At 41.5% G+C, this 15,364-nt stretch overlaps 3 protein-coding genes and 4 non-coding genes across 7 annotated transcripts; 6 read left to right on the top strand and 1 right to left on the bottom strand.

The window, feature by feature from the left end:
• Positions 1 to 4,874: 4,874 nt before the first annotated feature.
• dcun1d1 (DCN1, defective in cullin neddylation 1, domain containing 1 (S. cerevisiae)) lies at positions 4,875 to 8,094 on the bottom strand. The gene is made up of 7 exons (XM_041949238.1): positions 8,014 to 8,094; positions 7,125 to 7,338; positions 6,765 to 6,933; positions 6,044 to 6,174; positions 5,883 to 5,965; positions 5,701 to 5,797; positions 4,875 to 5,509 (listed from the first exon to the last, which is right to left on the bottom strand). The coding sequence occupies exons 1-7, from the start codon at positions 8,014 to 8,016 to the stop codon at positions 5,433 to 5,435; spliced, it is 774 nt and encodes a 257-aa protein (XP_041805172.1). The 5' UTR covers positions 8,017 to 8,094; the 3' UTR covers positions 4,875 to 5,432.
• Positions 8,095 to 8,350: 256 nt separating this feature from the next.
• Positions 8,351 to 9,748, top strand: setd9 (SET domain containing 9). Its single transcript, XM_041949761.1, has one exon. It carries the CDS (start codon positions 8,385 to 8,387, stop codon positions 9,243 to 9,245), a length of 861 nt encoding a protein of 286 aa, XP_041805695.1. The 5' UTR covers positions 8,351 to 8,384; the 3' UTR covers positions 9,246 to 9,748.
• A 903-nt stretch (positions 9,749 to 10,651) lies between these two features.
• eif4a2 (eukaryotic translation initiation factor 4A) lies at positions 10,652 to 15,044 on the top strand. The gene is made up of 11 exons (XM_041948640.1): positions 10,652 to 10,750; positions 11,626 to 11,683; positions 11,792 to 11,924; positions 12,239 to 12,378; positions 12,803 to 12,971; positions 13,072 to 13,181; positions 13,494 to 13,637; positions 14,065 to 14,202; positions 14,299 to 14,388; positions 14,671 to 14,750; positions 14,832 to 15,044. The coding sequence occupies exons 1-11, from the start codon at positions 10,722 to 10,724 to the stop codon at positions 14,974 to 14,976; spliced, it is 1,236 nt and encodes a 411-aa protein (XP_041804574.1). The 5' UTR covers positions 10,652 to 10,721; the 3' UTR covers positions 14,977 to 15,044.
• On the top strand, positions 11,965 to 12,037 carry LOC121615644. The gene has a single exon (XR_006007273.1). It is a non-coding gene; the product is annotated as a small nucleolar RNA SNORD2 (small nucleolar RNA).
• Positions 12,619 to 12,694, top strand: LOC121615643. The gene has a single exon (XR_006007272.1). It is a non-coding gene; the product is annotated as a small nucleolar RNA SNORD2 (small nucleolar RNA).
• LOC121615642 lies at positions 13,231 to 13,412 on the top strand. The gene has a single exon (XR_006007271.1). It is a non-coding gene; the product is annotated as a small nucleolar RNA SNORA81 (small nucleolar RNA).
• On the top strand, positions 13,725 to 13,908 carry LOC121615641. Its single transcript, XR_006007270.1, has one exon. It is a non-coding gene; the product is annotated as a small nucleolar RNA SNORA81 (small nucleolar RNA).
• Positions 15,045 to 15,364: the final 320 nt, after the last annotated feature.

Below are 15,364 nucleotides of genomic sequence, written 5' to 3'. Positions count from 1 at the left end.
CATGTCAGAACGAGGCCGTATGGTTGAAACAGTGAGTGGCTTTATGTCACTCTGGCAGAAACCAAACCAAATCTAATTTTGAGATAAACGCAGAAGTAAGGATCAGAATCAATATCAACATCCACATGAATATTAAATTGCTTGATAGAAACTCCAGGACCAGGAATACAGAGCAGGAGCGCAGTACATTATGACAAAGAGAATTGGCTGTGGTGTTTTCCAGAATGAACTGAAAGCAGCAGACCAAAAGATATCAGACTAATCTACTGGATTGAAAGTTTGACATCTTGTGGAGAAGAAAGTCCTCAGCAGATAAATTTTACAGCCTCCACACATCAGTTAAGTTTCAGTCCATTATGAAGAGATTAAATGCTTTGGACACAGATGCTGTTTGTCTTTCTGATTAAGTTCAGGTGAAATTTTTAGGAAGTCTTTGCATTTTTTTGACTGTTGTTAATTAATTTTTGTTATGTGATATTTGATTCACATGGAGTCAAGCTGAGGCTGTGAAGTGTGGGGTAGGGGCTGAAGATGCTCCATCACTGGGAGACAGCTGTCCTCTGATGTCCACCGAGTGGGTGGAGTGTGTCTGAGTCGGTGCAGCAGGGGAGCTTGGCGACGTGGACGCTGCTCTCTGACCTCCATCCAGGAGGCAGGGCTGACCTCACACACCTGTGGCAGGTCACTAGAGTCTGTGTGTGTGGCAGCAGCACCATGACTGTCTCCTGGTGACCTTACTCCATCACACCTGTCTGTCTGAGAGGAGCCTCCATCACACCTGTCTGTGTGTGTGTGTGCAGTGGTGTGCTGGGGCTGTGATCAAGAGAGCTGGCTCTGTCCTGGACTGCCCTCTGGACACCACTGAGGACGGATGTTAGTGAAGGTGACATTTATCACTGACAGCCCCTGTCACCCCCAGCATGACACTGTGGGGGCCCTCAGCAGCTCCTTCAGCAACAGATTGCTGCATCAACTGTGCAACAAGGAATGCTACCACAGGTCCTTCGTACCAACGGCCCTCAGGTTATTCAACTCAGGCACTGTATAATGCAGCACTGTGTCCACACACATACTGGTTTTTGTACTACTGTTGTGTAACATCTTGCTATCACATACATGCAGTACTGAAAATACTACTGAATAATGCTGAAAAATTGAAAACTGCTTGAACCTCAAACAACAGCTCTGCATTCCTACACAGACAAAGAGAGACAGATACACACATTCGATCGCAGGACGAGTGTGTGTGACGATACACACAGAAGCTCAGTTCTGCGCTTACTCTTGTGTGTATGTTTGTATTTATGTATGTGTTACTGACAGTACTTCAGCACAGCGCAGGTCCTGGTGGATGCCTTCAGGGAGCCTCACCACTGATTCATCGTTATACTGGAGACACACACACGCAGAACAGGTGACCAGACAAGCTGCAATGGTGTCATCTGTCCACCAGGTGTCAGGCTCATAAATACAGCGTATATAAATACCTTCTATTTTAAATTGTTCAGAATATATATATATGTGTGTGTGTTTTGTCCTGTACAGTTGAGACTGTTCCAGCATTGATATCATTCTCCTGTAGAAATGCTACTAGTCCTGCTGTCTGCTACAACCTAACAGTGAAGACGTTCAGAGTGTGTGTGGTTAACCAGGGTCTTACCGGGTGTGGAGGTGCAGCAGGGTGACCGGCGGCTGCTGCTGTGGGCCACTGATACGACAGGGAGTGCTGTGGAAGACGAGAGGGAGGCTTAAACGGCCATTATACAAACCCAGCGTACCGTTTCATACCCCAACACTCCTCCAAATACATAACCACACAAGAACACAACACTGGTGCTTCATCTGACTGCAGGTGATCAACTGTCTCCTGTGTTTGGTTCAGTGTGATACGGTTCAAATCTGTCTTTACAGGAACGATATTTTGGTCTGTAATTACTCAGGCCTGCAACTAACAATTAAGATTTTCATTATTGATTACTCTGCAGATTGTTGCTGCTGATAATCATCTGGTCTTTAAGACGCCAGAAAGCAGTGGAAAATGAAAAAGAAGTCCAAAACCCAGATATTCAGTTTATAAAAATGTGTTTTATAAAAACACAAAAGCAGAAAATTGAAACATTAGAAACGACCCTATGAATATTTCCCATTTTTGCTAATGATCAGCTGATTATCAAAATAGTTTCTGATTAATTTTCTGTCCAAGGACTAATCGATTAAATGTCTCAGCTCGAGTGATCACCAGCTGTTTTCCCCCTCATTATATCCTCAGCACAGTCACATAAAAGCTTCACTACACTGAGCTCTCTTGAATTATTGCTTTTGAATTCGGACTACTTGGCAGTTAATACGGTTATTGATCAGCAGAGCCTCACAGTACAGTTCAACACATTCAACACATTTGAAGGGGCAACAGTGATCTCACATTAAAATGAGCCATTTTTCTTGCCTTCTTTTGGCATAAAGTATCCACCATTGACAAATATCTGTATCAATACAGGTATTGATCTGCTCCTAGTGATACCTATCCCTAACCTATGCTTAGTATCTTACCTGTCCCTGTCTAATATCACCTGTTTGACTGTACATGGTGGCCATCATATGAGGAGCTGCTCCCAGGGAGATAGACCCACCATCCTCCACCCTCACTTTCTATTGGCTGAGGGTGGGTGTTGATCTCCAGCCCAGCAGATACAAGAGGAGGGGGTGAAGGTGGATGGTTGGGTGTGGTGCCAAGATTAGCAACCAGCTCTGCCCAGCCCATCTCCTCTACAGCACATTCAAACCGCACTGCACTCCGTTCTGGTGACAGACATGGTTTGTGTGCTGTCTGCTTCCAGTTTGTTGTCTCAGAGCTCGTCCAGAAGAAAGACTCATTCTGTCGGCTGGTCACGGGACTCCTGTAGCACATGTTGACAGGAAGCTGCTTTTAAGACACTTTTATGGGGAGTAACATCACATACAGGATTATCTTATTATCGTCATTCAGGGATATGTAGTCAGTTCACTACATTTGTGTGACAACTATAATTACTAGTAACTTGGCAGATATAGATTTTGAAAACAAAATATCTGATCAGTCCAGAAATTGTGATGCTTTGTTATGGATTTAACTGTCAACAATATATAACGTCATTATAACTGGCTCCACCAGGACCAACTATGACATTAACATGCTGTTTACATGTTCAGCTTAGAAGGCAGCTTGGACATTTACTTGTCGACTAAGGTTTTTTATGTCATGATATTGGCAGTTTTTTTTTCAGTAAAAGAACTGAATATCAGTGGTGTACATTTATTTAAATGATGTATTACAGCGAGTACAATTTTGGGGTACTTGAGTATTTCCATTTTTTGCTACTGGGCTATATTTTTATTGCCTCACATTTTAGAGGCACATGTTTCTACTACCTTCATTTAATGGCTGTATATAATGACAGATTAAGATTTTATATACAAAAACTATGATTAACTTACAAAATATGATGCACTGTTACAGACCTGACCATCCCAGCAGTGGATTATTAATATTTCATATGCTGTATAAACTAAGTCTCCTTCTCAACCAGATTTTTTTGCTGCTAGCATCCGCAGAGGAAACCACCTGGAAAGGTGTGGTTGTTTAAACTGCAGTATCACCCCAGAGATGTTTTATTTTTAATGTTTTCGGCCTCACACTTCAACTGAGAGCTCTATAGATGGTTCAGAGCTGAGATAAAGGGAAACTCTAGCAATTAGAAACAAATGCAAAGGCAGTGAGAATATGTGTAAAATGACTGCTCAGCCTATGAAAACATGTCTTATGTGGCTCTGGAGGAGCTTTTTGAAGTCTGATCATGTGTCTCAGCTGCATCCAGAGGCAGACACAGGCTGAAGGCCAGGGGCAGAAAGATTCAACAAATAAAAAGGGTATCAGCTGCATACAGTGTTGCAGCACCATGCAGAAACCATGATGAAGCAGTTACAAATCCTTTTGTTTTAGCATGTGACTCAGATTTAAAGTACAACTATGACACCTCTGTAATAAGACAGAAAACTCTAACTATTTAAAGGCATGTTGAGGCCAACTAAGTTTCTAGCATGTAGAGAAGCCCATATGGCACTGCACTGCATTTACTCCATATTACCATGTTTTCTTGCACATTGGGCCACTGTAGAGGGCACTTTATGTTTTATCAAACATCAGGGCTTCAAAGCGGCACTTTGCAGCTTTTTTTTTTTCTCCAAACACAGGACCATACCTGAGTCCACTTGTGACATAAATGTGTTACACAAAGATACAGCTTAAAAAGGGCTATGTAAGTTGAAACTAATACAAAAATCACTACCCCATCTCAAATTAGGTAAGTGGTGTCTCCCTAAAAGCATAAACTAATCAATTACCTATTGTTTTTCTTTTTGGTGATAATTTCCATGAGAATTAATTTGACATACCCAAAACCAGACTTCTATTTTCCTTGTCAGACTTTTAAGAACAAGCATATCTTGGTTTTTCCCTGTCAGCATTACTGGATAAACTACTTTGCATTATCTTCTAAAATACTCTGGTACCCATGTTGACATTAAGTTTAAAATTCAGTTATAAAAACTTCTTCAGGTTGAAATTAAATTGCAATGGTTAACAGCAAATTACCCACCAATTATAAACCATGAGCTCTACTGAATCTTTCACAAAGCAGCATTTGTATTGCAGCAAAGAGGATCAAAGTCTGCTTATGTTTTCAACGGCATCTGACCTAATTCACTTCAAAATAATAAATAATCTTTATATTTATTAAAGAACTCATACAGGCTCCAAATTATCACTGTTGGTGTTTTTTAACCGGGAGTTACTGAGAATTTTACACAGAGACACACGCAGGCCTGGCAGCTTTAAAGATACCAAATTGAAACATTTATTTTATCTTTATACATTTGTGTTTAGACAAACAGCATTATGCTTAAAAAATTACAATCAATGTTTTATACTGACTTGTCACACAAATGTATCATAAAACAAAAACAAAATCAGGAATGCACACAAGAGTATTAAAATTCAATATTTAAAGAACAACATCCCCCTCCCGAACCCTCGTGTTTAGATTACAATTCAAAAGTGTGTCTATCTACCTGCTTTTGAGTGGAGCCCGAACGCATCAAAGAGCCATGTGGGCCAAGATGGTGACTCCTCTCTAATTGGCTTGAGCGCACACAAAAAGCCCAATACTTTAAAGTTCCAAACCACCACAAGTTGACCAACAAAGAGATATGCCTTTTTTATATATATGTAAATACACACACACATATATAAAGTCTCTGCTGTGTAAAATATTTCAGTCCTGAGGGTTGAAAAGGCAACATAGTTCTCAGCTCAGTGCGGTCCCCTTGTCCTCTGTTCACTGCGCTCTCTGTTTTGTAGAAAGCTCACATGGATGTTCCTTGTGCGAGAGCAGCCCTTAAACTGCTGTGCTTTTGGTCCCGATGTGTGGCCGTGCAAACTCCACAAAGTCATCAATGAGGACGGGCCATGCTCCTATTGAACAACATACGAAAGTAATTAAATGAATTGACTCCACCATTGGTGAAAGTGTGATTATGGACAACTGATATTTTAAAACTATAAAACCAGACTGGGCACTTAATCTAATAGGATATGAAGGATCAAATAAAGGTCATAGATGATTAGTGTGTTCACTATTAATGGAGTGAAACCACTGTACAAACCTTCCTCATCATAATTCGACATGTCATCTGTGATCATTGTGCTGAAGTCTAGTAAGAGGTTCCAAGTGTCCTTAGGAATTGATTTTTTGTGGTGCTCCTGCAAAAGATGTCAGATGCAACACAATGAGCAGCAATAATATTTTCATTTTTAGAGTAATCGTGAGTATGACAATCAAACTTACAACTAAAAATTTGTTCCACAAGTCCAGGAACTTGAATCTTCCAGCCAGTACTAAATTCCAATATGCAATTGCCATTTCTAAATCTGTAAGAAAACCAGTAAAAAGTTGATATACATTCAGCAATCAAACAGTCAATATGATGAGCAGTGAGGGATTCTTACCCAAACCTTTCTGCCCAGGATTCTTTGCAAAATTAAATGTAAACTGGTAAAAGTCCTTAAATTTCCCGTGGTCCTTTAAGTCTTGCTCCATCTTTGGCAGCTGAGCTTTTAGCTTCTCTATGCTGTCACATCTGGGGAAACATAAAGCAGACAAACAGAAATGTTTTTTCAAGTGAAGTACATTCATATTTGTTGTCAGGCTGAACAATTAATAAGAATCGGGTGTTTAAAACTGTGTAACACTAGCAGAAAATTAACTACTATATATTACATTTGACATCTTCCAGGCAAAGTGTGTAACTTCGACACTAAGGAGCAATTTTTGCAACACATTGGACGTCCAATATTTCTGCATTCAAATCAGCTGTCCATGCTATAATGCTAACATATTTTAATGCATCTCTATACATGTAATGGGGACACAATTTAACTATGTTTACAAAAACTGCATTGACGCCATATTAACACAACTAAGTCAATACTTAAAAAACAACTCAAATAACGCCACAGAATAACTATTAAGCACATAATTGACGTTTTTTAGATGTTTGGACCACAATCCCTTTATGGTCTCAGTCAGACTATTTTTCAGCAAGCCTACTTAAAATGAGGTCAACAATTGAATTATAGTATCAGTATACCTGGCCTGCAAGTTCATAATGCTAATGTCCACTTCACAGAGAACAGAAGGACTTTCTGGATCTGCAAAACACATTCCTACCCCTGTTCGGCCATGCCATCCATGAACTCCTGTTTCGAGAACTCGCACTGTGTTGCAGCCCTGAACTTCCAGGCTATGAGGAGGACGCTTATACTGGCTGGGTCCAAAGTCAGGTCGTCACAGAACTGCTGGATCCCATCAATGCCGATCTTGTTGTCATCGTGAGGATCTGAGTAGACGAGCATGGAGAGTGATTAGAGTAATTATTAACTCACAACCAAATGGGAAACTGTTTTCAACGTATAACAATCAGTATTCTCAGTATATATTCCTCTGTGGTGAATACATGTGTAACAAGCTGGCAATTACATTGGGTGTTAGTAGTACTTTATTCTTGTACTTTGAAAAGGCTTTCCATACCTCTGTATCTGTTGTACAGCTGCTCGAGCTTCTTCTTGTCTAAAGACCCCTTTAGATTTGGAACATAGAGCTCTGGATTCTGGAAGAACTTGTCGGTGGCAACATCTAGTTTCCAGTCATTCTGTGACAGGCAGGTCAGTGCGGTCTTCTCATTGGATTGAGTGAAAATCATGAACTGACGAACTTTATCCTTCTGTGAGGACTTCAGCTTGTTCTGCACAAAGACACAATGAACACATAAAAAACACCCGTTGTTGCAATTATACACGACTAGACTCATGTATGGAGCAATGACAAAACCAGACAGTATTTATGTAACGCTAATGCAATAAGTATGGTCATCGGTTGTCAGCAATAATCTTCATGTCACTGCAGGACTCTGACAATCCAAAATTTCACATAATATCCACCAAGGGTAGACTAGTTGTTAGCTACTAAAAACTGAACCACGGTTTAACAAAACAGCAAAAAATTAACTAGCAACAACATGCTAACCTGACAGCAATGACTGACTTTTAATGTGTTGACTATCAGCTAGCTAATATCTTTATATTTATGATAACATTTAACAAGCAACATTGCCACAAAATCCTGTCGACAACAATTAATAGCTTAAACAGATGCAGTGGGTGTAGCTGACTTAGTTTGTCAGTTAGTTTAAAGGCTGACAAGTTTAGCAAGCTAACTAGGCGAGCTGGCTAGTCTCACCGTGAGCTAGTGAGCTAATGCTAACGTCGAGAGCTTCGTTTGTTTTCCTGATATTAAAGGGAATATACGGACATCCGCGCAGCTTCTTAAGTATATTAATCGCCTTAAAGTCATAGTTTATGTGTGTGAGCAATGTTTATGTTTGCATCACCGGACCAGAATAAAAACAGTCAATTCTTACCATGTTTGTCTTTGCCCGACTACCTTTCCTCCCATCCAGCTGGTTAATACGTGTAAAGTTTTTACCAGGCACGTAAAAAGTTCTTCCGGTTGAAGCATCGCTATTAAAAATAAAAGTATAAAATTGGCCGCGCCTCGATACTTCCACATCCTAAGGTGTAAAAGTATTTAACTTGTTATTCATTATCTAACGCATTATACTAATTTATGGAGAAATGACTAAACACTTTGTCAAAGTTTGTGAGTTCTGCTACAAATCTGGAAATATTAACACGTGTCCTTTTTATTTTGGAACAATTTGTCGGAAGTGACTCGAGAATCCAGGAAGATAAGCTGAGTCCTCCATGTCCGACCTATCAGACGGCGCTCTGTATGTTTAGATTTGCCTTAAGAAGATTTCAGAACAAATGGAGATCGTACAGACACAGGTTTGTGCCATGGGTTGTACTGAACTTTTCTAAAAATGAGAAAACTCTGCGGCAGGTGACGGAGCGCTCGAGAGACAAACTGCTCCCTGATGAGGTGGTTTCACAGAGTCTACTGCGGTTCTTCAGAGTCCTGCTCAGGAGTCTTTGGGCTAATCATGGCGAGCTCCGAGCTGCTCAAACTCACTTTCTCAGGCGGGTAACATGTGAAGAAGACCAGTGTGAGGGAAACCCAGTGTGTGGAGATGATGCCATGTTACAGTCTCTGGGGTTCTGCATTGACCGGAAGCCAAGCACTTTGCCCTTCGCAGGAACTGGAGTGTTTGTCACCAAAGGATTTGTGCCCAAAGGAACTGTAGTTGCCATGTACCCTGGCACGGTCTATCAAGCCTATGAGCCTATTCTCCTCCAGTCCATCAGAAACCCTTTTGTATTCAGGTGTATTGATGGTGTCTTGATTGATGGGAATGACAAAGGCATCTCCAAAATGGTGTTCAGGTCATGCAGTGGCAGGGACAGGATAGGGCCTTTCATGATGAGTGACACCAGCTGGCTGACGCAAGGTCCACAAAACCCACTTGCTGTTGGTCAGTACGTGAACAACTGCTCCAACGAGTGGCCTGCTAACGTGTGCTACCAGGAGTACGACGTGCCAGGCAAATTTCCCATCGAGCTCCGCCAGTATCTGCCGAATGTCAACTACAGCCAGGACGCACAGAGGCCTCTACGTTGTGTTATCCTTGTGTCACTCAGAGACATTACAGCAGGGGAGGAACTCTTCTCCAACTACTACACCATTGTGCATTAGACTCACAGTACGTGCCACTGTTTTGCTGTGGTGTCAGAACTGAAGAATGTACATTTCTCAATTTCCAACAGCATCATTGTTAACACTGCCTGTCTTCCAAAGGAAAAATATACATTCACAAAACGATCTCCCTTTGTACACTCACAGCATTGCAGTGGAATCAAGGTGAACCATGTCTTGTATAGTTTATTGTAATATGCAAAGAAACACAACTGCTTTTATTTGCCAGTGCTGGTATAGAGAAAGATCCTAGATTAACTGTTCCAGGGAAACAGGCTAGATGTGCATGCTCCAGACCTGAGCACAGGAGTGCAAGAGGTAGTTCTGAAGTAAAAGTAGCAATACAGTAACTTCAAAGGACTCCATACGAGTACAGGTTCTGCATTCAAAATGTTACATGAGTAAAATGCAAAAGTGCTATCATCTGATTTACCCAAAATAAAAGATACACACTATGCAGAATAGCTGTTTTTAGAGTGATGGTCATTAAATAAAAGCTGTGTTTTATATTATTGGACTGTTATCACTGTTGCATTGATGTGTAAGAAGTGTGCAGTGGTAGAGGTGCAGCAAGTACAACTGGGAAGTTTATTTTTGGATGTGAACTTTAACCTTCAAACTAACTAGTAACTCTAGGAGCATGAACTTGAGCTACTCAAGTAAAGCACAAATACCTTAAAACTGTACTTAACTATAATGCTTGAGTAAAGGTGCTTAGTGTCCTTCCAACACTGGCTGGTCATGAGGACTTCTGGATGACAGATCAGTGTACCAATCAAAACTGGTCATTAAATAGCTTTGTTCTGAGGATCAAATGCTCAGATTCAGCCTCAACTGTACAAACTTCCACATATGTGTGTGGGGGGATTGTCACAGTACAGGTGACAATCTGCAGACACAGCCAAGGTTAAATTAGCTCAGAAGAGGGTGCAGGTCCTCCAAGTATCATGAGTAATTCGGAGGTCGCCTCTTTCAAACAATGGACATATATACCAACAGAGAAAGGAGATAGAGGAGTCACCAGACACACAGACAGTCGGAGAGCGGAGAACACAGAATTAAACTAGTCATTAACTGGGCACAATGGGTTTTTCCCTTCTTACTGTCGGTCATTAATTTCATCGGCCTCAAACGAACCTTCTATCCTAAAATGTTGCGCAACCTTGTCGGATGAGTTTTGATCCGTCAGAGACACTGTAGCAGCCTAAGCACCACTTATTACTGCAATATCCTTCCGCTGAGAAATGTAGTCTGGAACAATTTTCACATTTTTATCGGTTATTGAAATATATATCTGTACATAAGAAACAGCGAATAAAATGTAGAGTGACCCAAACATTAAGTCAGTTAACTGAGACTGTATTGTCAACCAAACTCAGCATTAAGTTCATCAGCTAAATGAGTCCGGCTGCATAAAGGCAGTTGGCATCGCCATCAGCGATCTTTCCAGTCGCATGTTGAAGTTGGGTACGGATCATGTCTAGCGATTCTGCTGATTACAACAGGTAATATTGTACATTTGGTCACATTTTCATATAATAATAGATGTTTAGGTGTACGTAAATGTGTCACGCAGCTGTACATTGTGTATGATGCCGAATTTGTGATTATTTAGCTATCCAGCGTTAGGCCCCGACCGCTGTGAGGGCGATTGGGTTGCTAACCGTTAGCTTTGTGACATCTTTTCACCGCAATTTTAAATTACTATTACAAGACATTTGGATTTAAGGCCCCTGGTCTTTCTAGTATCTAATTTTAAATTAATCAATATTGGGTTATATTCCTAAAACAACTTTTTGCTGTCGTGGCCAGTCTCTAAATGAGAGAAACCGTCGGGCCCGGTTACAGCCCGGCCTAGCTCTCAGGCAGCAGAAGACGCCGTTAGTTGCCAGGCCCAACTGTCGGACATATTGGCTAGCTGTGAGGGAAGCTGCGCTCCATGTTGAGATACGCTGAAGGTGTAACGTCAAAGATGTACCTTTGTTGGGTTGAAACTGTTAATGACGTGAATCGGTGTGGGTGTGTGAACCGGTCTGTTAGCGTTCGAGGTTGCATAGGCAGGAATTTTCTGAGGGACAGGTAGTCGAGCTGTGCTCGTGGAATTTGACACGTGCACCCGGCGCAGCACTGGACTCAGTAATGAGACACTCTGGGCGTAACCCGTACCACTGAAAACCCGCGCACTACACACTTGACGTAGTTTTTACGTTTTTCGTTAGATAACCTGAAATAGGCGGCTTTTTCATTAGGAGCTACTTGCAACGCGATAGTTGTAGTTGACTGTTTCCAGTAGTCTGTCTCTTAGTTTCTTTTTGTGTTATGATGATATGTCAAAGTTGCCTTCAAGTGAGATTTGACCTGTATCACTTCTGTTACACAGCTCAAAAGATAGAGACCATGGGGGGCCAGATGGAATGGAGCCTGATGGTGTCATCGAGGTATGTACATGACATTGGTCTTTTCTTACCTGAAAAGACGGATTTAGCATGGAATTTGTGTGGTTAATGTAACTTTCATTCACAAACCACTGTTCTCCTTTGATTCAGAGCAACTGGAGCGAGATCACGGACAACTTTGATGATATGAACCTGAAGGAGACTCTTCTCAGGGGAATATATGCATATGGTTTTGAAAAGCCATCTGCCATTCAACAAAGGGCAATCATTCCTTGCATCAAAGGTACAGAAACCATACTTCATTTAGAAGTAGATTTTTAATTGAGTGAGATGATGCTTTACCATCTTTCGGGACTTACCCATTAATGGGGATAACTTTCTTTCTACTGATCACTCAATACTGTTCAGTTATATTAAAAATCTATTGTGTTAACTGCTGTGATGCTGTCTAACCTGACATGATGTTGTCTAACCTGACATGATGTTGTCTAACCTGACATGATGTTGTCAATTTTCTCATTGAGACCAATTTTCTATTCAATTATTTGAGTGGGAAGACACACTTGTTAAGACAAATATTTGTCCCCCTGTCGTTAGGATATGATGTCATTGCCCAGGCCCAGTCAGGCACTGGCAAGACGGCCACGTTTGCCATCTCTATCTTGCAGCAGCTGGACATTGAGCAGAAGGAGACTCAGGCTCTGGTGTTGGCTCCCACCAGAGAGCTGGCTCAGCAGGTATGCTGTTCTGAGGTCATGGTAACCTCAGTGTCTCAGACCTAAGCAGCACATTGAGGACACTGATTCAAGTACTAAGGTACCATTTCTTTTTAAAAAATTCTGTTAAATCTCAAATTGTGAAACACAAAGTACCCTCTTGGGATTGGTGTAGTCTATCTCCATGGCTGCATCGGTCTAAAAGGTGATCTGGCTTCATTGGATTAACTGTGCTTGAACTATATCTTGCTGTGGAAAACTGGGTGACATGATGGCATACCATCTTTCGGGACTGACTCTTGAAATGGAGAGTTCCTTTGTACTTTACTGATCACTTTGAACAGTTGTTCTACACTCCTGTGTGTATGTCCTGCCATGCCATCTGTACCACATTATACTGAACTAGTGTTTTTTGTTTTTTTTCTCTCCTGTCTCCCTTCATTAGATCCAGAAGGTCATTCTGGCTCTGGGTGACTACATGGGGGCAGCCTGCCATGCCTGCATTGGAGGGACCAATCTCCGTAGTGAAATACAGAAGCTCCAGGCTGAGGCCCCCCACATAGTGGTGGGCACACCTGGACGTGTATTCGACATGCTTAGCAGAGGACACCTGTGTAAGTAGCACAGGTCCTGTACAACATAAAGCATTTCAATTGCTTCCAATTCATTTCACAAATAAAAACTTGACTTTTGATGCTTGTAATTTCTGCTCAGCCCCATCATGGATCAAGATGTTTGTTCTGGATGAAGCCGATGAGATGTTGAGTCGAGGGTTCAAGGATCAGATCTATGAGATCTTCCAGAAACTGAGCACAAACATTCAAGTAAGTATCTTTTTGAATAATGGAACTGCATTGACAGTTAACTATGGCATCCTTCTACATTAACAGAAGTCTGCTATAATTGTGTGATCCAGATTTTATCTGTTTCATGCAGTAATGCTAGCAGAGTATTGCGTGGAAGGAGATTATTGTGCACTGTACTGTAAATGAGATGTTGTCGAACCTCTTTCTTAATGTTCATTGGCTTCTGTCTCAAGGTGCAGTGCCACACTAAATGTTTTCTTTGTTTTACTTTAAGTGTTGACTTGTTATGGTATTTTGGAACTTATGGTAACCTGTCATGCGTTCATACAGGTGGTCCTGCTTTCTGCCACCATGCCAGCAGAGGTGTTGGAGGTGACCAAGAAGTTCATGCGAGACCCCATTCGCATCTTGGTGAAGAAAGAAGAGCTTACTCTTGAGGGTATCAAGCAGTTCTACATAAATGTGGAGCGAGAGGTGGGTTCACTTGTTCCTAGCACTACGCAACACTGTCGTCAATAACATTTCAGCAAGCTGCTTCTCGCTGCCATGAATGTCAAATGTCCCTTCTCTCTAAAGCACCCTGCTCAAACTGCAGGAGCCAAACCTCACAGGTTTAGCTCATGTGGCCGTGTAAGCATGGGTACACCAGGGAAGAAGATTAAAAGCACAGTATCGGAAATGAGGCTCGGAGGGACCTCTTTCTTAATGTCCAGTGTCCCTTGTCTCAAGATCCTGTGTAACACATTAGCTGCTCCTTATTTTATACATTTGTTCTTTAAATATGGAGTTTAATAGATGATAAATGGCAAGGCAGTTGACAATACAACTTGTCAGGTTGACATTGTTCAGCTGACAATCTAACGCTTGACTCTAACTTTTTGTTTTTCATGAATGTCTCCAGGAGTGGAAGCTGGACACCCTGTGTGATCTGTATGAAACACTGACCATCACCCAGGCTGTCATCTTCCTCAACACTAGGAGAAAAGTCGACTGGTTGACTGAAAAGATGCATGCTAGAGACTTCACTGTCTCTGCTCTGGTAGGATCTGTTCTTTGCCTGCTTGGCTCTAACTGTTAAGGCCTATCTGTATTAATGCTGCACATTTTCCTAACTACAATAATCTTTGGCTCACAGCATGGAGATATGGACCAGAAGGAGCGAGATGTGATTATGAGGGAGTTCAGATCTGGCTCAAGCAGAGTGTTGATCACTACTGATCTTCTGGTTAGTATAAGGTGCCATGTGTTCTGTGATGATGATCAAAGTGTAAGAAATGTCAGGTGATCAATTGTGAAATTTAAAATCCAAATGTTTTTAATCCTGCAACAGTCCTAAAATGACCAAGCAGTCAAAACTTTTGGAAGATTAGGGCTCGTTCTCCACAATGGGTTCTTCTGATGTAGGAATCTGTTACTTTTATACGGGCGACATTAATTTGTGCACATTGAAGTGTGAACAATCTGTCTCTTTAGACTTGGAATGTAATTGAATTGCCTTCTCCCCCAGGCTCGTGGCATTGATGTCCAGCAGGTTTCCCTGGTCATTAACTATGACCTTCCTACAAATCGAGAGAACTACATTCATAGGTAAATTGCGTCTCATATTGTACTAGTTTGTGCACCTCAGTCTCCTGTGAGTCTAACGTGGCTCATCTTTTCTCTTTGCAGAATTGGTCGTGGTGGCCGTTTTGGCAGAAAAGGAGTTGCTATCAACTTCGTCACCGAGGAGGACAAGAGGATTCTTCGAGACATTGAGACGTTTTACAATACAACTGTGGAGGAGATGCCTATGAATGTGGCTGACCTGATTTGAGCCCTGACATTTCGTTTAAAAAAAAAAAAACGCAGTGATAGCGATCGTCCACTTGCATTGTGCTTATATATTCGAGGGGGAAAACTTCTCAATGCTAAACCTTGGATCAGAATTTTGGTATGTGTTAAAAGCGAGGTGACTTCTATGGTGGTCCCTCTCGGACAGTTGTAGATTCTAACCTCGACAGCAGGCTGGTTGGAGCTACAAAGCCATGGGGTCTGTAAACATAACGGTCCTTATCAGGTATTTCTTTCCATGTTCAATTAAGATGTGTGTATTCGATGTTCTCCACCATTTAGTAACTTACTTGTGGACTAAAAGGTATAAGTGCTGTATAAAGTCTGCAAATTATGTTATGCTAACATATGTACGATGTATTGTGGGTCTG

This window comes from Chelmon rostratus, chromosome 12 (genome assembly GCF_017976325.1).
Source record: "Chelmon rostratus isolate fCheRos1 chromosome 12, fCheRos1.pri, whole genome shotgun sequence".
NCBI classification, from domain to species: Eukaryota; Metazoa; Chordata; class Actinopteri; order Chaetodontiformes; family Chaetodontidae; genus Chelmon; species Chelmon rostratus.
The sequence above is the reverse complement of the archived record's forward strand: the minus strand, read 5'-3'. Positions and strand labels throughout refer to the sequence as shown.